This window comes from Lactuca sativa, chromosome 4 (assembly GCF_002870075.4).
Source record: "Lactuca sativa cultivar Salinas chromosome 4, Lsat_Salinas_v11, whole genome shotgun sequence".
NCBI lineage: Eukaryota > Viridiplantae > Streptophyta > Magnoliopsida > Asterales > Asteraceae > Lactuca > Lactuca sativa.
Genome location: NC_056626.2, coordinates 199,629,220 through 199,653,671, shown reverse-complemented (window position 1 = coordinate 199,653,671; position 24,452 = coordinate 199,629,220). Strand labels below are relative to the sequence as shown.

General features: G+C 36.6%; 1 protein-coding gene across 2 annotated transcripts; it reads right to left on the bottom strand.

Moving 5' to 3' along the window:
- Nucleotides 1-16,621: 16,621 nt before the first annotated feature.
- Nucleotides 16,622-19,644, bottom strand: LOC111877760 (probable arabinosyltransferase ARAD1). 2 transcript variants are annotated; one of them, XM_023874271.3, is made up of 3 exons: nt 19,348-19,644; nt 18,056-19,221; nt 16,622-17,353 (listed from the first exon to the last, which is right to left on the bottom strand). In XM_023874271.3, the coding sequence occupies exons 2-3, from the start codon at nt 18,929-18,931 to the stop codon at nt 16,832-16,834; spliced, it is 1,398 nt and encodes a 465-aa protein (XP_023730039.1). In that variant the 5' UTR covers nt 18,932-19,221; nt 19,348-19,644; the 3' UTR covers nt 16,622-16,831. The 2 variants fall into 2 exon arrangements, with proteins under 2 accessions (XP_023730039.1, XP_023730038.1); XM_023874270.3 differs by having other exon boundaries at nt 19,389-19,644.
- Between the last annotated feature and the right edge of the window lie 4,808 nt (nt 19,645-24,452).

Genomic DNA, 24,452 nt, shown 5'->3' with positions numbered 1-24,452 from the left:
AGTCTGCCTTTTTGCGAGGCGGGTCTGGGACCCCTCGTACATTTTATCCCCAACCGGTTAATGGAGTCACCGGGGTCTTCGTGACCTCTTTCTCTTCGGATGTGGGACTACACCTAGTCAGGGCGATTGGATAACGCGATTAGTACTGACGACGCCTTCGGGTTCGTTAGTATAACTATAAACTGGGCGTTTGTGTAACGCGGGTTTGTAGTAAATAATCCTGCTCGAGAACCTTCCAACGTCGTCTGGGACTGACACTATACGCTATGCAATGGTTTCAATGTAACTTCATGTAATATAAGAAATTAGGAAAACATCGGGTTTTCCTAGGGTTTTGTTTTAATACATACAGATTCAAAACGCATACAACCTTGATGAACAAATTTTCTTTAAGTATAGAAACAAACAAGCATACCTATGGATCTTCACAACATTTTCAAAAGCTTTTCTGTTCAGAAAATATCGGATTTTCTGGTGGTTTTCAAACAATACAAAACATTGGATTTCAAACACTACTTATGAACTCACCAACATTTCATATGTTGACGTTTTTCAAAATACTTGTATTCTCAGGGAACCAGTGAATCAAAGGAAATCATATTCGGCGACGGTTGCAGTTTATTTATGTATGAATCGAACAATTTAATTTTGGGAATGTAATGTTTAAACAATGTATGACATGTAAACGCTACTGGTTGTACTATGTTAATGAATGGTGACGAATGTTGTTATGTTTCATATATATTCAATGTTATGGTATTCAATTGAGTCACGACAGCCCCCGGACGTTTCCGCCGTCTGGTTCGGGGGTGTGACACATAAACATATATGGTCATGATTTTACGGTTGTAAACTCATTAGAACCGTAAACTCCCCAACGGCTTCAAAGAAAGTGGTTTTCCTCATCCTAGGGTAGAGCTAAAGTCCCTAAAGCATCCCTAGCCTTCAAACTTGCACTTATACATGAATAACCATGAGTTTACGGCTGTAAACTCCCTTGGGCTGTAAACCCATGGTATTAAACTCATGTGAGTGCCATTCTACCTTCCTTTGTTGAATCACATGTGATTCCAACACTTGGTCAAGATGTTTCCTAGTCCCGGAAGGTGTTTCCTTCATATAGTTGTTATAAACACTATATTTATGCCAATATGTGTCATTATATATCATTTAGGACTTATTGTGTCTCGGGACTTCATTCGTGGAACTTCTCATCCGTACACGCATACCCGTTTGAATCACCCACATCAGGTGATTTCATACCCCGTAATGAATCTTTTAACTATTTTAACTGTTTTAAAGGGGGAATACAAGTTGAACACAATGATAATTATGTAAATGTTTGTTATAAACATCTTTCAAAATGTTACTTATGTTATTTATAAGATGTCAAAACATTTCAAAACTCTTTTAAAGGTTATGTCACTTTATAGTTATACAAAACTCTATTTTTAAAGTACAAGCATAACTTAGTAGATAAATGAGTCTTTGCAGTAACAGTCCAGGTAGAACATTAGTAAACTATTATAGGTATATTTTAGGAGAATGCGATTCATTACTTCTAGTATAATGAAGCACACAAAGAGTCAGTTCCGTTCATGAGTCTATACAAATGAAATACGTTTACATAAATACGTTTACATAAATACTTTTACATAGATACGCTTACATGGAATACATTTACATAAATACGATATCAATACACGATAACAGAACATAACATAATAAGGTGCTATAGCATGGAACGTTTTCAGGATCTAACTATACCAATGAATCACTTCTACATTGTGATAGTTATATTGGGTATACATGATCATAGTAATGTGGATGTTCGTGGCTTGCACTTATGCAGGGTTCGCGTGTAGCTCCTAAAATCTCTTGACAAAGGAGCGTTTAGCATAGGATCTAGCCATCACATTATGCCTTAACCCCCAATTAAGGCAAAATAGTACTAAAAGTAGTCACTTATTACAAATACTACAATACTTACACTGTCAACACGACAATTACAGAAGGATATAAAATTCCAGTTTCAATATTATTAATACCTTTACCATGTGTCATATTCACATAATCGATAAGGTAGATTAGATTTAATTAGTAATAGTCGTACAGTCAGGTCTTGGTAGAAGGCTACTTTCAGAACAGTCGGGTCTTGGTAGAAGGCTACTTTCAGAACAGTCGGGTCTTGGTAGAAGGCTACTTTCAGAATAGTCGGGTCTTGGTAGAAGGCTACTTTCAAAATAGTCGGGTCTTGGTAGAATGCTACTTTAAAACAGTCGGGTCTTGGTAGAAGACTACTTTTAAAAGTTAGGACCATAATGCTAATCATATGATTCCTTAATGTATACACTATATGATACATATATACTAATAGATTCCGACAGCTAATAGGATGTGTGCTCTTCGCTTCATTTCCTGTCCTTGTTGGGTTGTGGGCTTGGAACGAGTTCACCCAATCTATTATCTACCCGAATCTATATATATTTATGCTTAGTATACATCAAGTCATCATAAGGGTGCCAAGTATGGATCAAGTTATAGGACACAGACAGTTTTTCTAGTACAAAACATACTTTTCAAAGTCAGTAGTTTTGGTATACAAAACTAGAGATTTCCCAGATAAGGGCTTAATCCATTTTATTAAGTCAGTACAATTTTAAAGGACTTTAGGTGATTAACTCTATAATACCCTAGTTTATACATCATGTTGATATATAAAGCTAATACCCAATAGGTAGTAAAATGTGTGTTTTCCGCCTTACCTCCTGTTCCCCGTTGGGTTGTGGACTTAGGGCAGATTCACCCAATTAACTTTCTATCCGATATCAGATTATATATATAGTATAAACTAAGCTATTATAAAAGTAGTCACTGTGGTCAATATTTTACTATAAGAAATATAGGTTTTCTTAAAAGAACTTTTCATTAGATATAAAGGAACCGTTACAAATAACTCCATGAGTAACAAGTGAATACACCAGGGTTATATATGACAATGATCTAACTGTTGGGTTATGAGCATTCTAACACTCCTAAGTGTACATGCAACCCTAAATACCTTGGATCTATGATTTCTCTATTATACATGCAATTATGAACATCCAAGGTATTATCCTAATCTAGCATACAAAATAATGAATATACCAAGATAGAATACATACCTCTTTCATGTAGAAAGTCTTCATGAAGCTTGAGTGCCTAGTGCCCCAAGTGTGATACCTCAAATGGTTCACACAACACCAAATACACTTGGAATAACTTGAGAGAAATCTACACTTCATGAAATCGGCTAGACTTTCTTTTACACACACTAGTCGCCGATTTTGGTCAAGAATAAGATGCATATATGGTTAGGGTTACACCATGTAAACCCTAATTGACATGGCCTTTCATTTCCATGATCCATGGGTACAAAAACACCATGGAGCATCATATGGGTTTTAGCCCAACTAGATAATCCATGGAGCATTAGCCCACTATATAAGTATGGATGATTTGCACAATCAACCCATATATTTAATTAGTCTTCTTTTGATCACTTAATTAATCCTAGATTAATTCTTGATCAATACTAATTAAATAATCTTATTATTCTTATTATTAATATACTAGAACTTATAATATATTAATAACCATAAGTGTCTTATTTCTCTCATTATAGTCAATCCAAGTGCATGGTGCCATGCAACCCAAATGGACCATGCCGGGTCGGGTCAAGTCTTACCAATTATAGTTATGGACTTAGACATTAATCCAATAGTCTCCCACTTGGATAAGTCTAAAACTATTATTGCGTATGACTTCAGGAAACGATCAGCAATCGTAGCTCTCAAAAGCTTCTGTCGAACTCTGACCTTGTAGATGAACTCTGACCTTTGTCAATGACTTGTCCATTAGATAAGGGATCATATATTCCTCCATTCTAGATATCATATGGACTGAGACATGGATTCTAATCATTCTCTCTATCCATTTGTTGTTTCCTGATTTCCGATTTATGACGACTGACTAATTGAACAAATCAAATAAGTCCTGGCCCGGCCGAGCACTTCTATTTGTCATCATCAAATCATCGAGGGGCCCACAGATATCGCTTTTATCCCGAAGGTAAAAGGAATGGATAAACTTCGACTCATATGGCTTGTTCTACTACTTGTTGAATCATACACAAAGGCACGTTTTATAGCACCGAGTTACCAAATGCGTTTTTGTGCAATCAATGTACAACCAACTCATAGTAACAACTCATATCTCTAGGTTTGAAGAATATAAGTTATTATCGTCTCATGATCACTCGTGATAAAATCCATGAGGTGATTCCAATGAGCGCGAGTTGAATCCAATACTCAGAACTTATGAGCACTCATGAGTGTTGTAGCCCTTTGTCCAACACCTTAGACCTCTACAAGCCAACCCATGACAGTCTTAAATCATATCTACTTCCATCATATGACCGACTGTGGATGGTTTGAATAACTTAGGCATTCCAGAAGAATAACCCAGTTTATTCAGGAAGTCAAAACATGCAAAGTGAAACACAATAATAATTGAATCCAATATGGTATCAAAACCTATGAACATAAATAAAACACCTTTTATTTATCACCATATGATTACACATTATTCATTGTATACTGTTTCAGCTATCAACTTTATTCTTGAATTTAAAACAATAGTTGTCCCATGCTCCAAGCATATACACTATGTTTTCTAAACACTAGTCATGCCACACACCAAGTATGCATACTATGTTTGTCTATGATCTTTACTTTGTGAACTAGATCAATTGAACATAACTTCAATGATTCTCTTTTCACACTCCTAAATCCTTACTGCAAATGCAAGAATTCCAAATTCATTCCATTTACTGAAATCTGTCAGATTCTAAACTTATATACATTGATCCTCTTGTAATGATTATGCATAAAGTCAGAAAGATTTGACAACAATCATTACAGAGTATTCCAAAGGAGACCAGCTCCTTGGAAACATCCTTCTTGCATTAAGTTTCTTAATCTTAAACAGATTGAAAATTCTAACTTTGAAACATTTCCAGATTCCATTTTGACTATCACTTCTGAACAAGAGTTGCCTCCTTCCAGATTATGTCAATATGGTCCTTCCAGAATTATCACTATACTTCCAACTGTCCTTGAGCACCCAATCTTTGGTAAACCTTAGATTGTCCTCAACAATTGTTTAATCCTTTTAGTCATATCCAGTTCTAAACCTTTTCCCTTCTTAATGCCCCAGGCATTTGGAAAATTTTAGAAAGGATGAATATAGCACATGTAATCGATCCTATATCTGAAGCATATGGGAATCGATTCATGATGTCTCACATAAAGACTAAACCAGTCTTTTGCTATAACATTTCCATTTCAATTTGCCAAGTTCTCATAATTCAGATTATGAAAAGGGATGCCGTAATCATAATTGAATTTTAGAACGCAAATAATGGACTCATATACAAAATTTCCTTATGTTGAGCCATTCCAACATGAACTTCATATATATATCCTTGACTAAATGATTAAAACCTCACGATCTAAGCTTATAGATTTGAGATGAAGTATAATTTCCTCTCCCTTAATTATAGCAAAACAACTCTTTCCCAATTGAAACTTTTGTTTTCTATAATTAACATTGCTAACTTGCAATACTTATGATAATTATCATGCTCCCACTAACATGATGATTATTAGCATAACACTTATGCTCCCACTAGCTTTGACATGTACTCAGAAATCAGCTAACTTTCTTACCAAAGTTCAGATTTCTGATACTAGATTGTTTTGATAAAACTTTATCAAAATCATACACCTTCCCTTAGATAGCACACTTGTGTGTCTAAACAATTATGAAGAGGGATGCCATAATCATAATGGTTAGACCTTTTTCCACTTCTCACAAGTCCAGGTTAGTGTGCCGGTAAACCACACACGCTCCACTAACGACATTGAGAATGCAAATATCACAATTGCTATCTAGCTAAAATCTACTTAGTGAAAGTGTTTCCTCACCATCATTTTCATGAATCGGAGAGAAACCTTATGACACTTAGATTTAATGGTGTATGTGTTCTTATCCATGTGAATTATCAAAACCATAGTTGTAAGACAAGGATAATGACAAATCCAAACTCATATGGACTGAACTCAATCTTAATTTCTTGCCACCTGGCAGCTCAAGGGCCTGCCATTGCTTCCAAGTTGTTGTGCAACAAATTGAGAACTCTAAGAACTCATATGCAAAGCCAACTTTAACTGGAATGGGCACAGAATATGTCAACACGATAGGTTATAAACCTCAAGTCGTGTGCTAGTGAAGAACTTCAGGTTTTTATTCTTGATTAGTTCTTGAGACTTTCAAGACCTTTAAGACTCCCACTGTCCTCTTGACATATAAGACTTTCTTGTCAGTTATTCAAGAGATAGTGTGGATTCAAACCAAGACAAACACTTCACACAATTGGCCTAAGTTGGTCTTTGTTTTATCCAAAACATCACAACTTACCAATTTCAAATGTACAAGAGTAGAAAACTTTTACTCTTACATTTGACAAGTGTTTTAAACCTTCTTTGAGACATGTCACTCAAGTTACAATCTTGGAGTATGACTCTAAGACTTGTATTGGAACGATGTATGACTCATCTTCTTGATTTAACCACTTCAACAATTCAAGTTCCTCTTAGTCATAAGAATGCACTAAGATTTCCTTAGAGAACTAATTGTGCTGTGGTTTCTTAATCATTAAGATGATCACAAAAACTGATACTAAAGTACTCTCTCCCATCTTTTCAGATTTGAGAAACTTTTATCCTTCTGCCTAATTTGATTCTTCTTCTTTGCTCTGCCATACATTGGAACCTTTTCCAATGTCTCAGAGTTACACTTAAGCTTGTAAGTATAATCATATTTACTGAGCTTTAGTAAACTATGACGAATAGTCTTATCAATCTTTTGTGGTGGACTTAATCAGTGCACAAGAATGTGTACTCGATCCCTTAGTCCTTTACTTGACTTACACATCCATGTGACCAAGTAATTAGTCTTAATTTTCCAATACTTGAAAGTTCTCATTCATCATGCTATACAACTTTCATGATTCCAAGTTCCGGTCCAAATGAAACTTGGGTGATGAGAATCTTTCCTTATTTGGTAAATTTTGACATTATCACAAATGAAAGAATCAATTTCATATTTCCACTATTGCTATTAATGGAATCATATAAGCAAAAAAATTTCCTCAAATGCCATTATAAGGATATTTTAAAATAAATAAAATCAAAAATTTTCTTTTATTTTAAAACTATGCGGAAAAACTTATCCTTACAATCTATATGAAAACTTGTTGTTATCTATTCCTAAGCAATATCTCATAACTCCTAAGAAGTAGCTCAAGAATCCGATCTACAAACTATGCGATAGAAATCCATCTACGCCATCAGATTCAGCATATTCTTTCTTTAAGTTTCTTCACTTTTCTTTGATTCTTAAAACATCACCATGTGACCCAGTCACATCATGTATCAAGAATCTCATAATAGAAACTTAGTAGAGTTAGATAATGGAATTTACCTGAAGTAGTGTCAAACTTATTGACATTAACATCCTTAGGTAAATTTAGCAGCTTCATAACCAATGCCCCTTTCTTTGGCAATATAAACATATGGACCCTTTGATAATGGTACATGGTACTATCACAGACTTTGCTTTTCTCTTTACCATTTGGTCAACCGAGTTGACTATGGCCGATCCCTTTCGATTGGGAAGAGAATGCTTTCTTGGATTTCCTGTGTCACTATTGTCAATGTCCATCAAGTTTTAAGGAAGTTGATCTTAACAAATAGATAAGATCATTAAGGGTCTTGCCATAGTCTGTTTCATAGGTGTTCCAAAGGAACTCACTATGTGACTTAGAAAGTAGTTGAACCACCAACTTTCTCAAGACTTTGACACCCAACTCTCCCGGCTTGTCAATATGTGACTACATCTCCAAGATGTGACCACACCTAGACCTTGCCTTGCCAATAGGGCCTGAGTGACCTTAAACTTTTCAAGAACTTGTCGGTTAGGGAGAATAATTTGAAGAGGTTAAGAAGTATAATATCCATGGGACATCATCTTCATTAGGAAAGCTTGTTTCAAGAGATTTGGGAAGATCATAAATGTCTGAACCAGACATCTTTTGGGAGATATTCAAGATAGTTGATCTTAAGTCCTTAATATGACACCCAATATGAAATATTAAGGCTAGGACCCAACAAACTATTTTATAACTTAGAAGAGGTATGCCGTAGTCGAAGCTATAAAATATTTGAAGGTAGGTGAATGACGATTCACCAATTTCCACCAAGATAAACGAAATGTATTATTAGGTTTTAATTGGTTTTGAAACTCCTAGATCTTTGAGATTCATTGAACTGTTCAATGGCATCTTTCAATCTCGAGTGTGCCCTTCAGGTTTTGTGACTGGGATGCCGAGGATCACAAAACAAGGTGTGAAGTAACCATGCAAATTACTTGGTACCCTTAAGGGTTTACCCCTCAATCGATGTGCCAGTTAACCACACACGCTCCATCGATACTATGATAAACATTAAGTTACCCTTTACCTACCTTGTTAAATACGAGTTAGTGTGCCGGTTAACCACACACGCTCCACTAACCAACTTAAACAAAGTGCAAAGTGTAATTTCATGGATTAGCACCTTATTCACATTTTCCTAAGTAACTAAGATTGGGTATTATTAAGAGTTTAGTTACTTAGTATTTATCATTAATACTTTTAATGAAGGGAGAATTATAGTCCTGTCAAACCCGTTCAGCTAACGACCCTCCACCAGTCAAGCAAGCGGTGGGTGAGAGTGGACACCCATTAAGTTGCCATTTTATAGGCAACAACCTTATACCCACCTTATAGACCGGCTTCGTGAATGAGGCGTAGTAGCGGTAAGACTGACTTTACTCTTATACATATATATATTATTAACTTATAATATTATAAAGTATAAGGGTCGAATTTTAACTTTTAAAATTCTAAGGGCTAACTTGGAATTAAAGTATTCATAAGTGAAAACTTTTCAAATTCCAAAACTTGATGGCAAGTTTTGAAACTATTCAAAACTAATTAATTCCATAACTTATGTGTTGAAAGTAGTTTTAATCCAAAAACTCTTCAAGTTCCATAACTTGAGGACAAGTTATGGAAGACTTTAAACTAATAAAAGAATTAACTTTTATTTATTTTATAACTTATGGAATTAATTAAGGTTACACTTTTTTTTAGTTTATTATTTAATGAAGAGACTCTTGGTCCTCCATAACTTGAAGACAAATTATGGAGTCATAACACCATTTAATTAGAACTAGACTCTTCATTTTTGTAACCTTTGCCAACTTCTTATGAGTTTTATGAAACTTAAATGTGACTTTTCATATAACTTGAGGAAAAGTTACAAAAACACATTTTATAATCAACTCTTAGATTAATTTGGATTGAAAACAACTATTTCACTCAACTTTTCTATTAATCTAAGCAACTCATAAGAACAAGATAATTCAAATCAAACTTTTTCATGTAATTAGTCTAAACCTTAAACTAATACAAAACATGAATCTATTGACAATTATCTTTGAAATTGGATTAGCATGAACATTACCACATCAAAAACAAGTTTATAAGTTCAAAAACATCTTAGGGTAATGTTCCTAGTCCAATTCCAGCCACAAAAGTCGAATTTATGTTGTCTGGGGGTCCAACTCGTCGAGTGCATGAACCAACTCGGCGAGTTGGATCAATTTGATCACTTTTTAGGCATGGACTCGCCGAGTCTCCTGATGGACTCGCCGAGTCTGATGATCAGACAGCAACAATTTCGATTTTTTAAGCAGTTTTGCAAGTATAACAAGAAAACAAGCCTAGGCTCTGATACCACTGTTGGGTTATGAGCATTCTAACACTCCTAAGTGTACATGCAACCCTAAATACCTTGGATCTATGTTTTCTCTATTATACATGCAATTATGAACATCCAAGGTATTATCCTAATCTAGCATACAAAATAATGAATATACCAAGATACAATACATACCTCTTTCATGTAGAAAGTCTTCATGAAGCTTGAGTGCCTAGTGCCCCAAGTGTGACACCTCAAATGGTTCACACAACACCAAATACACTTGGAATAACTTGAGAGAAATCTACACTTCATGAAATCGGTTAGCCCTTCTTTTACACACACTAGTCGCCGATTTTGGTCAAGAATAAGATGCATATATAGTTAGGGTTACACCATGTAAACCCTAATTGACATGGCCTTTCATTTCCATGATCCATGGGTACAAAAACACCATGGAGCATCATATGGGTTTTAGCCCAACTAGATAATCCATGGAGCATTAGCACACTATATAAGTATGGATGATTTGCACAATCAACCCATATATTTAATTAGTCTTCTTTTGATCACTTAATTAATCCTAGATTAATTCTTGATCAATACTAATTAAATAATCTTATTATTCTTATTATTAATATACTAGAACTTATAATATATTAATAACCATAAGTGTCTTATTTCTCTCATTATAGTCAATCCAAGTGCATGGTGCCATGCAACCCAAATGGACCATGCCGGGTCGGGTCAAGTCTTACCAATTATAGTTATGGACTTAGACATTAATCCAACACTAACAACCAATGGGATGTGTGCTATCCGCCTTACATTCTGTTCCCCGTTAGGTTGTGAGCTTAGGGCAGATGCATACAATCGATTGTTTGTTTACTCTGAATTATATATAACTTGTACCTACTTAGTACCCATAGAAAGGCTTGTAGTGTCATTTTACTTAACTTTCATTTAAGTAGGAAATATATGATTTTCTAGAGGAACAGTAGAACTTTTTCAAATAGAACTTACAGCTTACATCGCTTTTACGTATACATTTTTCAATAACATTTTATAGCTTACATCACTTTTACATATACATTTTCAACAACACTTTACAGCTTACTAGCATCACTAAAATCTTATGAACTCACCAGCTTAATTGCTGATCAACTCTTTCAAATAACTTGTATTCTCAGGAGGCTATTAGACAGGTGCTCGTGCTGGGGATTTAGAAGATGAAGCATTACAACTTCAAGTCTTGTTTTGTTATTTATGTATGAATTCTATGTTTTGTGAACACACATTGTAAACACTTTCTTTTGAAATGAAATGGTTGTTTATTTCTTGCTTACCATATACATACCTCGTGATACTTAACATGACATCCTCCACCCCTGAACGTTTCCGCCGTTCCGGTTTTGGGGTGTGACAATGAGCCCTTACTCGAAGGGTTATCCGAGCATCGTTACATGTGATGGTATTCCGGTGATGGCTAATTGGCATCACAAGGAGACCTTCAACAGCTGACGACTGGTTTGGGTCAGAGATTTCCCTAGGGTAGGCCTAGGATGAGATTAGTGCTGGGAGCAAAAGTAGTTGTGAAAGGGAATTGGTGGAGTCGAGGCAGCTCTTGAGGAAAGTACGGATAGATATGGAAGGTAGTATGGGGCCGTACTACTGAAAGCAGAGGATCCGTATTCGATTCAAGAGAGGCCGATATAAAACCCGGGAACTTGTAGTGGGTGTGTGATCCCTCGGCAGTGATGTGTAATTTGATATTTGTTATGGCATATTTTCAGTATGGCAACATTGCAAGATGGACCAGTGGATGGATCAGGTGTCAGAGAGGGATCAGGCTCGGGTTTAGGGATCGAGCAGCTCGAGGAGCGGATGAGGAAGTCAGAATGTTACAACCCTCTTCCCATTTGAAAGTGAAATATGGATCTTAACCTTTGTTAAAATATTTTTGAGTAAATTACATGAATGGTCCCTATGGTTTGGGGTAACTTATACGTTTGGTCCCTAACTTGTTTTTTTTTAACTCGAAAGGTCCCTATAGTTTGTTTTTATTGCACGTTTGGTCCCTATCTTACCTAAAAAGACAAATTTTCCTTGATTTTTAATTTATTTAAATAAGGAGGGTAGGTAAGGTAAGGTAAGGTGAGCTAGAAGTGGGGTTGGGGTGTGTTTATTTAAAGGAAAAATTAAAAAATCAAGAGCAAAATAGTATTTTTAGGTAAGGCAGGGACCAAGCATGCAACAAAAACAAACAGTAGCGGCCTTCTGAGTTAAAAAAAAACTAAGTTTGGGACACAAACGTGCAAATTACCCCAAACCATAGGAACCATTCATGTAATTTACTCAAAAATATTTTAACAAAGGTTAAGATCCATATTTCACTTTCAAATGGGAAGAGGGTTGTAACATCCTGACTTCCAGGTATGGTAATCATTCTTTTAATTATGTCCTTCCATTAGAACATGGCGTGGTGGAAGCCTCACCACGACGTGTTGAAGGATTTTGGGTCGTGTATTTTTATGGACCAACACGGTGAGTTGGTGAAGGGAAAGTCAACGTGTTGGTAGCTGGATGAGGAACCCTAAATTTTAGGGTTTTGCGACCTATATAATCCCCTTAAGTCCATGGGGCTTATCTTTTATCAGCCTCCAACCCCCCCCCCCCATATCAGACCCTGTGAACCCTAATCATCATATCCTCTCATTTGTGAGCTAGTATGGTATTTTGGAGAAGAATGAAGCAAGTATCTAGCAAGCAAAGCTCTCATCTTCAGATTGGCACTCTTTTGGACCTTTGTAAGTGTCCAAGATCCGATTTGTATTCCTCTATGTAGTTAGATCTAGAGTTTTTCCCCTTTTCTCATTATTCTTGGATGTTGCAATGGATGGATCTCATAAAGCTTGTAACTTTATGAATCTCCAAGTCAAGGTGACCTTGTAGTGGTTTGGATCTGGTCTTTAGCCACGTTTTGATGCCATGCATGGAGTCTAGGTCATATTTTTCCTTTTTTGACCCATTTTAGGTTCAAGACATGCATTGGACATGCATGTCTATAAAGCACCAACCTTTGGGAAGATTTTGAGGCTTCATATCTTCTGGAAAGGTTGGGTTTAAGATTTCAAGGATTTTATGCTTAATGGTTAAGCCTTTGAGTCTTCAAGCCTTGTAGGTGGGTTTTTGAACACTTGGAGTAGCCCTAAAGGATAAAGTTAGAAACTACATCCTTTTTTATAACACTTAAGTTTAGATCTAAGTCTTGGAGTCCCTGGAATCGTAGGAACAACTAGATTTATTAAGCTCGGGCAAACTCGACGAGTTTGCAAGACAACACGACGTGTTGGCTGAGATTTTGCCTGACCATCTAACTGTTAGAGAAACACAATGTGTTTATTAGTGCGCTCAACAAGTTGGGTCAATATGGACTGTTGACTTTGACTTTGACCATGGTTGACCAAGTTTGACTTTTGAGAGCATTTTGGGTATTTCAGGATTTTGATGGAATTAGTCACATGGTGGTTATAGGCATTTGATTCGGGAGCTGAGATTTGGAGTCAAACCTTATCAGTTCTGCACTACATGTGAGGTGAGTCTTCCTCACTATACTTGCGGGTCAAAGGCACCAAGTCCGTCCCCCTTGGATTTGATATCCTGCTATGTATGCTATAGTGTTGTAATGATCTGTTAGATCGGTATCTTGGTATTTAGGATGTTGTTATGCTTAGTGATCTGTAAGATTTGTCTGTCTGTTTGCTGACTGGTTAGTAGTATGTTTATCTGTATTAAGTGCACATGATTGGTTGGTGGCTGGAGCTTCACTTCTTTGTACGTAATCCAACAGACCCAGGCATTCCAACCTGATGGTTGAGGGCCTAGGGTATTCCATCCCGAGGATGATTAGTCTCATAGTATGTTGGCATTTCAACCCGATGGTTGAGGGGCCTGGGTATTCCAACCCAATGGTTGATTGGACCCATAGTATTTTGGCATTCCAACCCGATGGTTGAGGGGCCTGGGGTATTCCAACCCTATGGTTTATTGGGCTCATAGTATACTCTTATTATATTTGTGATGTTTGCTATGTATTGGTATTTTGGGGAAACTCACTAAGTTTGGGCTTACAGTTTTGGATTATGTTTCAGGTACTTCAGAGGACCGTAGGAAAATCAAAAGCGTGATCGTGCACCTCATCATGTTTTATTTCATGATTTTGGGATTTCTTTGATGTGAAATTATTTTGGAAACAATTTGCAAACAATGATGATTTTGAGTAAACTTTAAAAGCAAAAAAAAATTTAGAATTTTTATGAATGTTACAAGGGTTGTCATAAGCATAAGAGGAAATTATTTTGATATGTAAAACCCTTTACCGATTTTAGTTTTTATGAAACTCTTTGATCATCGAGGGATTCAATGATTTATATCAACATTGACATGTTTAATCCATCCATGTTTATCTTGTCATGTGATAGGGGTGTCACATATCGCAAACCAAAACAGTAAATCAACCATTTTGATCATACGATGTCATCCAACCTAAGACTCTCGAGTATCACGAACAACAATTTACTCTCCTAACATCTAAATGCCACATTTGGCTAATGCATTTTCCCACACCATAATACATTAAAATAAATGCTTATATCAAATGGGTAACATATGATTTTGCATTTTCAAACATGTTTATGTTTTATATTGTTAAAACAAATTTAATTTTATTTTGACAAATTCATTTTGTCTTTAAATTCTTTATAAAACAATTTTGTAAATTTTCATTTTTATCAAAATATTTACATGTCAATTTGTGTTTCAGTTTGAACACGTTTTCAAGTCATACAAGTATAGACAAACATTAAACAACAAAACTACACAAAAGTAGTTGTAATCATTGTTTCAATCACATGGGTTTTTAGATGAAGCCATCACAAAAAAATAAATAAAATACTAGGTCAGTCTATGGAAAAATAACTACAACGCATCTACCATACAATTTTAAAACAACTTATGAATTACATGAATTGTTAAAACTTTCATTAATAAATTTGTCATCGGGCCTTCATAACTGGGTACACTAAGCGGACCTTTAACCGGGCCCTTTATAAAATGTTATAGCCTGTCAGAATTCAGATCGGGCTTCCCTTAACTCTTTTCATTCCAGTAATAATTTAAAGATTTTAGCAAACAAAGAAAAGCATAAAGCTAACACATTATGCTAAAAAAAAAACAAAAACAAGACCCATGCTTTTACTTTATTAGGCTTTCTTGCATCTGTAGCAATCTCTAGAGCTTTATCACATTCTTTCATAGAATTCCAAATTCAAACTACTAGTCAGTCTTCTAAACCTGTCACATTCTTCCAAAAGTACACCATCATTCATGCTTATGATTGTCGTGAATTGCTTTTCTTCCTTTATTTCATCCACATCCCATAAAACATTCAAACTCTCCTCCATATGTAACAAGTCACATTCCATAACTATTTTCTTGATCATCATGGCAATTGTTGGTTTTTACAGAGTGATGACTCTTGTGTGTATCGTGTTCTTATTTATTCACTCTGAGAAAGTTTATGCTATTCGAAGCATGGATCTTGCTATAAAATGGAGCCATGGAAGACTGTTTTCAAGAAAAGATAACACACAGTTTAACATAGCACCAACACCTTCACCTTTTGATCCATATCAATCAAACAAAAGAAGGGTTCGAAGAGGAGCGGATCCTATTCATAATAGGTGCTGATGTTTGTGAAATTTTGTATAGTTTCCACATGTTTGTTTTTCGAATCAAAATGTAAGTTTTTGTTTTTGTTTTAATTATTTTTTGTTCACATGAGCAATATAAACGATTTAAATTACTTATTTTCATATGGTTCGAAGTATATGTTACATCAAATTTGTTGTCGATTTATCTCAATGTGACATGATTCAACATCAAATCATAAGTTTACAAACATTTTTTGCATTATTTTACTCTAACCCAACATCATTTTTTTTATCAACGTGATTTATACAAATAATGTTGCATTTAACACCAAGTTGTATGTTATAATATTTATTTACACCGTATTGATGCTAAACTTTTATATATGCAATTTCACCTTTATAATTTTTAGTTAATTAATTGTATAGCAAACATTTTAAATGTGGGATTATGTTATACATTAATTAATCATGTAACTATACTTGTATGATGAATTTTTGTGGTTATAGTTGTTTAATAATATAACTTAGAGTAAATTACACGAATGGTCTCTATGGTTTGGGGTAATTTGCGTTATTGGTCCCTAATTTATGTTTTTAACTCGGAAAGTCTCTAATGTTTGTTTTTGTTACATGTTTGGTCCCTACTATTTGTTTTTGTTACGCGCTTAGTCTCTGTCTTACCTAAAAATACTATTATTTAAATTGGGAAAAATAATGGATTTGACAAAGTAAGATGAAAAGGGTGTGGTTGGGGGTGTATTTATTTAAATAAATTAGAAAACCAAAGACAAAATAATTCTTTTTATATAAGACAGTGACCAAAAACATAATAAAAACAAGCAGTAGGGACTATTCGTATAATTTACTCTATAACTTATCTTGGGAGTTAAAAAATTAGTTATGCACCAAACGCATAAATTACCTTAAACTATAGGGACCATTCATGTAATTTACTCTTTAACTTATAAGTTACATAACAAAAATGTTGTAAAAAAACATAAAACGCTAATAACATATGGGATATTTTTTAAAATATATAAAACTTACAAAAATAAATCAACTCAAAAATGTTTTTTTTTTTTTGGTGTAACAAGATAACATACTGGATTGAACATGACTCGTCGTCTACACCAATATTACAACATTTTGGTGCAACAAAACTTACTATCGTATGGAGATAAAAATACTCATCTTCCAAAAGGGCAAAAGCGTAATTTAACGAGCATTCAAGAATTTTTGCGACCTATTATATCTATTTTTCCTATGAGTTTTATAATGTAAACTCGATATCTTTCTTGAAACCGCTTTCCAAATCATGTCAACAGCATCACCAGGTTTCGAAGGATACTCATACTCAAAATGTGGTGCAATTTGCTTCAAATTTTCCCACATTTCTGTCCATTTTTCCTTTTTAACCCCTCTGAGAAGTTTCAAGAGGTACCCTTTTTTGCATGCTTCTGATGCAGGGACAAAAATGGAAAATTTGGAGTAGTCAAGAATGTCTTCAAATGGGAGTTCGATTTCATCACTTATGATAACAGGAACACAATGGCTGACAATTGCATCAAAAAGGCGATTTGAAGAAGGTGTGTCTCCTGCAATGTTGAGGCAGAATTTGGATGATGACATCCCTGTGGATGCCGTGCGGACCCCACCTCCAATGGCACTTCCGAAAGTGAAATGCACATCTTTTTCGTCTTTCATTAGGTAGTATAATTCTTGACGAATCACTCCACCCTGTGAAAAACATAAGAATTTGGATTTAAGCGAACGTTAAATTTGGAAAAAATAATAATTTATTGAAAAAATAAAGACGCGTATAAATATTTTTAGCAACATTCCAAGCGATTGTGCCGAAATATTGTCTGTTTTGGGCAACCTGGCATTAGGACTTCCCAGGGGTGTCACCCATTCTAGTACTACTCGCGTACAAGCACGCTTAACCGTGGAGTACAAGAAAAAAGGTATTAGAGACTGAAAAATCAGTCTCTAGTCAATAATCAGTAGTATCTGGTACTACTCTCGTCTAAGTACGCTTAACTGTGGAACACAAGAAAAAAGGTGTTAAAAGACTGAAAAAGCAGTCTCGGGTCTAAACACGCTTCACTGTGGAGGACAAGAAAAAAGGTATTAAAGACTGTAAAATCAGTCTCAGATGGTCAATAATCAAGTCTCTGGTACTACTCTCGTCTAAGGACGCTTAACCGTGAAGTACAAGAAAAAAGGTATTAAAGACTAAAAAATCAGTCTCTCAGATGGTCAATAATCGGTCTCTTATGGGAATCAGGAATGGTGAAATTTTTTAGGTTTACAAAGGAGTCATAATTCTTACTTTCTATCCATGTGGGACGAGTTATTACATAATACAACAAATTTTTGCATATCAACATAAACTCAAATCCGAAGGAAATAATAAAATGAAAGAAAAAAAAAACTCACATCTTTTCGATAAATTGCTCCTTGGAAGTACACCAACGTGGGGCGTTCTTCAAAAGAAGGCGATTTTTTAGCATCGATAGTCCTAACAACATGTTTATAAGGAGCAATCACATCTTTATCAACATTTGCAATCTCATTGGAATATCTACCGAAATCCGCAAGCACAAACATAGCGGAACCCAATTTCCATCTAGCAATCAACATGCTATTAGGGTGATGAGCCATGATCAAATGATCTTTTCCTCCAAATCTTTTCCATTCATCTCTACCCTTCAAATATTCCACCAACCTCTCTTGCAAGATATCATTAGTACTATTTTGCTCATTCCCTTGAATCTTAGAATGCCTATTGTAACTCAAAGACGAAAAAAAGGGGACAAAAATTATATCCGCTTGACTCGAATTATCTACAAGAATAGAGGAACAAGATCGAGGAACATTTTGAGTGATTGATGATAAAAGATCAAGTGTGAGCCAATATTCTATACTGTGTTGTAAGTTTAATCCACCTGGGTATTTAGGGATTTCACTAAAGTTACCAACATTTGGCCATATTTGGTTTTGTTTTCCTGTCCAACCTAATAGCCCAAAGTGAAAATCAGGGGGTAAATCGTACATAAACACTTTTAAAATAGCTTGATTTGGATCACAAGAGGCAACTGGTTTGATGGGGCATTTTTCTTTGCAAGAAATCGATTTGGGTTCATTTGCGACACTATTAACAACAATTAGGTTGTAAATTGATTTGGGTACGAAGGAATTGTCACCAATTCGAAAGAGGAGTGATGAAGAAATGAGTATGAAGAACATTGAAATGAAGATCAAGAATGAAAGCAAACGTGAGGAGAACACCCGCTTTTCAGGGATTGAAGTCATTGAGAAAAAATAAGCTCGATTTTGACTGATGTAAGTTGCTTATAAAGGGTAAGCGCAGAAACCCATTAACAAGAACAGCTTAATTTTAGCAGTAACTTTGTATGAACAGGAGGAGAAGAATAGAATGATTAAAGGGAAAACCTAATTATGTTCTTGACACCCTATTGATATCAATTTGGCATTAAACAAAATCTCAACAAAACCGAGTTTTCATTCGATTTCAAGCCCTCGACGAAAGAAATTTGTGCAGGCTTTTCGTTCTTGTGATGATTCAGCAGCACAGATGCAACCTGGAAAACAGAAGGATCACTGTATAATCAAGCTCAAGTAGCATTACAATGAAACTGATGTATAAAGAATCTGAAATCAGCAATCGAAGCTTGGATTAACAATGAAGAAGATGAGCTAATGCTTACAGTAATCGATAAAGTGAAAACGAGAATGCGTGAAGCATTACCTGAAAATGAGATCTGCCGCCATGAAAGGTGGAAAAGAAGAAAACAAAGATTCAGTTCAACTGGGGATGGTGTTATTCGGGGAAATCCGAATCTGGATGTTTATTGAAATTCGTAGTTTGGTTATTAAATTAGTGAAAGATGAAAATGAGTAAAATACTGAGTTGCTTGTGTGTTGCTCAACGTGATGAAGTCTGACCAAATGTTGACAGAAGTTCTTTTGATTCCGTCCTCGTGTTGCTACTTGCTAAAGACCAGGTGTCCTCAACTTCTTATAGATAGATCAAAGTGATTGATTAAAAATATAATTACAAGTTAAACGAGCGTGATGTTGAATTAGCATACGATTATGATTGTTTTAGAAATATAAAATTGGAAAATGAAAAATATAATTTTAAAGGGTATTTGAGAATCTATTAAAAAATAATTTATTGAATTATTGGTTCTTTTTAAAAGTTAATAAGTTAAAAAATTGTTTTAAAAAAAATCCTTAAAATAACTTCTTATTAACCTTTAAAAAACGATTTCAATAAGTTAAGATTTTTGTAATTTTTTAAAATTGTTTATAATTTTTTGGATCGTAAAAAAATACCTTTTAAAACATTTATAAGCTAAGACAATCATTTTTTTTAAGAAATAACTTATTGACTTATTGATTTTTTTACATCAAAAAAATTAATCCAAACACTTAAAAAAAACACTTTTTTTCTTACCATCATAAGTCCATAAATGTTTTTGTTTAAAAGTCCTATGAGATTAAAAGTAAATCTTAAACACCCTTTTATAAATTTCCATTATAACTTTTCAAAAGATTTAGTTAAAAGTATATAAAATATTCATTGGAATTACATGGGGAGTGTGAAATGTTTCTCTAACGTGTTAGCTAGAGTTTTACCTGCGATTTCGATTTCATGCAAGAACAAATTATTGAAATATTGTGGTCCATGTGATTTGCCAAAACTTTACTTTTGGTCTCTAAATTTTTATTTTTATTTTTTTATTTTTTTATTTTTTTTTTTATCTTTTTTTTTTGCACGGACCATCCCTATAATTTTATTACTTATTTCATCCCTAGTTGGCTTACAATGTCAAAAGTACTATTATTGATTATTTTATTTGTTTCCTTTATTATTAACCTATTAAATTAAATGTTTTAATATATGTTGGGCCCACTTAACCCTTTAACCTCTCTAGCGTACATACTTCATCGGCTCAACCCCTCACCCCCCAAACTCTTTGTCTCCCTCTTTCTCACTGGAAATCAACATCGATAACCATCTCTCTTGCCGGAAACCACCACCACTATCTTTGTTTGATGGTGCAGAAGATCGGCGACAATAGTGCAGAAGAGCGTCATCCGTTTGATGTGACTCAGAGCCACAACCACAATTGTTTGTGTGTTCTTCCCTTCCTCGAACTGAGCAATTCCTTGATTTTCTTTCTTCTCTATTGTCGGAGGTGTCGTTGCAGTCGGTGACCTCGTCGGAGCAGACGACCTGTGGATCTTGAACCCAACTTATCCCTTGTTGGAGTCGGTAACCTCAATCACCTACACATCACCACTACCTTCCACCCATGAGTATGACCACGGTTGTAACGACCCAAAATTTTCAAAGAAAATTTTCATTTTTGATTAGCCAACCACATTTCCAAAAATCCAGAATTTCCAAAACAATTGTTTCAAATCCTTATTCATTACAACTTTATTTTTAAATATCAGAGTGTCCCATAAAGGCATCTGAGAGAGAGTGCACGTCGCGCCATCAAGCTTTGCCCTTGCCCTTGGACTCAGATGAACCTGAAATGAATCCACAACTTGTAAGTGAATGCTTAGTGAGTCCCCCGGAGCGTATCCCACACGCAAACCACATAACATATATCGGATTAGCCATACGCTACATATATCACATAAGTCATGCATTCGACAAATAAGGAAGCCCTGGAAACCCTCTCGGGTCTTATACCAAATGCCACGGGAACCCCCACGTGGTCTTTGTCTGCCATGGGAACCCCCACATGGTCTTCCTGCCTTGGGAACCCCCACAACGTCTTCCTGCCTTGGGAACCCCCACAAGGTCTTCCTACCAAACAAACATAATGCAAACTATACAAGCAAATATTTTAGGATGCCATGGAAACCCTCCAAGATCCTATACTAAAAGCCACGGGACCCCCCACGTGGTCTTCCATACAAATAACATACTATCATATCTCACATCCAATCAATAACCGTATCTCATAAAATTGGCCGACCTTGGTGCCTTGGACCCATTGATATGGTGAGAAGACTCACCTCTCACAGGCTGAACCGGAAAACTGTAGTCAGATATATCCCACGTTGTTCCTCCCAAACTGCCTATAATCAATGCGTAAATGACTCAACATAATCCCATAAATACCCCCAGGGTCAACCCTGGTCAAAGTCAAGGTCCATAGGCAAGGTCAACAGTCCATATTGACCTTGACTCGACGAGTACAACCAGTCACTCGTCGAATCCACTACTTCGCTCACCGACTCGCCGAGTCACCCAAGGGACTCGTCGAGTTCTTTGATGTTCACAGCCGTAAACCACCAACCGTACACCCCTGACCATGAACCCTTGACCGTAAACCCTTGGCCGAGAACCTTCTCGACTCGCCGAATCACCAGAGCGACTCGGCGAGTTATCACGTGATCGGTTCTTTCCAGTGGGATTTAAGGTTTCAAACTTCAGATCCATACTCTCATAGTGAATATGTCACGTAAAGTTGCAAACTTTATGTGCATGCATAGCCTCACATGGCCATAACACCAAAACTAACATTCAAACAAGGTTCTTATGCATGGAGAGGGAATGAGCTCAATAAAAGATGCAACTTTATGATATTTGGGGCCTAAGAAGGTCCAAATCTGGAACCATATCCTTGTGATGGGTCAAGATCTAAGCTTGCTTCGATTTCCTCAAAGTTGGTCACAACTCTCAAATAGAATTTATGCTTAAGGTAACAGATTCGTACCTCAAATCAATGCCCAAGACGAACTAGATGCTAGATCTAGTGTTTTCTCCTTGATACTTCTTCTTCAAGCTTGGAATCCTCCCCAAAATCTCAAGGATAAGCTCCCAATTGATCTTACTTCACTCACAACAGGGTGTGCGTCCGTAAACGTTCTTCTATGGTGCTAAGGGAGGCTACTAGAGCGGATAATGACGTTTATAAAGGGGGAAAACCCAAAATATAGGGTTTTCTTTAAACAGATCGGACTCGCTGAGTCGGTCCGGTTCCACGTTTCCTGATCTCACGACCCTACTCGACGAGTTGACCTCCCAACTCGCTGAGTCGATGCATAAATCCTTTCCAATTCAAACTAGGTGTTACAAGTCTCCCCTACCTGAACTAGACTTCGTCCTCGAAGTCTGCTGACTTAAACAAATTGGGGTAATGATCTCGCATCTCCTCTTCTGATTTCCAAGTCCATTTGGAGCCCTTTCGATGTTGTCATTGCACTTTCACCTGTCTTACTTCCTTATTCCGAAGAGCCTTCATCTTCCTATCCAAGATGGGAACGGGCTTCTCAATATAGTTCAAGCTCTCGTCCACCTGAATATCACCCAATGAGACAACCGCAGCCTCGTCTGTGACACACTTCCGAAGGTGCGACACATGGAACGTGTTGTGAATCTGGCTAAGATCCTCTGGCAGATCCAAGCGATATGCCACTTTGCCCACCCGGGCTATGATCCTGAACGGGCCTATATACCTAGGCCCCAACTTGCCCCTCTTTCAAAACCTGATGATCCCTTTCTAGGGCGACACCTTCAGCGACACGAAATCCCCTGCCTGAAACTCAAGATATGATCGTCGTCAGTCGGCATAGCTTTTCCGACGGCTCTGCGCGACCCGCAACCGGTCGTGTGCCTGTTGAATCAACCCTGTAGTCTTGAGCACTACTTCAGTGCTTCCCATGACCCGGTGTCCAACCTCATCCCAACAAACTGGGGTTCTACACCTCCGACCATATAACATCTCAAATGGAGCTCGATCGATACTGGCATAATAACTGTTATTGTACGAAAACTCTGTCGGTGGGAGATACGTATCCCAACTCCCTCAAAAATTCAACACGCATGCCCGCATCATATCCTCCAGTGTCTGGATCGTTCTCTCACTCTGACCGTCGGTCTGGGGGTGGTACGTCGTGCTAAAATGTAGCTAAGTGCCCAACTCCTCGTGGAATTTCTTCCAGTATCTGGATGTGAACTGAACATCACGATCAGAGACTACCGACACAGGAACCCCATGTCTAGCCACTACCCCACGCACGTACATATCCGCCAACTTCTCTGTGGATATACTTTCAGATATCAGAATGAAATGGGCACTCTTTGTCAGTCTATCCACAATCACCCATATGGCATCCACACCCCTCGTCGTCCTTGGCAACTTCGTAATGAAGTCCATTGTGATCTCCTCCCACTTCCACATGGGAATGGGGAGTGACTGAACCTTACCATGAGGCCGCTGATGCTTGGCCTTGACCTTCCTGTAGGTCAAGTCTCGCTCTACAAACCAAGCAATTTCCCGCTTCATGCATGGACACTAATAACTCAGCCTTAAGTCCCTATACATTTTTGTAGCTCCTGGATGTATAGAGAACCTGGACTTATGCGCTTCCTCCAATATCTTTTGTCTCACTCCCCCGGCCGTCGGTACCTACATCTGACCACACTGTGTCAATAGGCCTCTACTATCATTAACAAACAAAGGATACTGCCCTCGAATCCTTTCTACCTTCTAATTCTCTTTCTTTACTCCCTCAACCTGAGCCTCTTTGATCATCTCCAACAATGGAGAGATCACCGTCATCCTCAAACACACATTCCCAATCGGGGAACTTGCCGTCTTACGGCTCAAAGCGTCGGCCACTACGTTGGCCTTCCCTAGGTGGTATATAATCTCGCAATCATAGTCTTTTAGCACGTCTAACCACCTTCTCTGTTGCATGTTGAGGTTCTGCTGGCCCATCAAATACTCCAGACTCTTATGGTCGGTGTAAATGATACACCGCACCCCATACAAGTAATGCC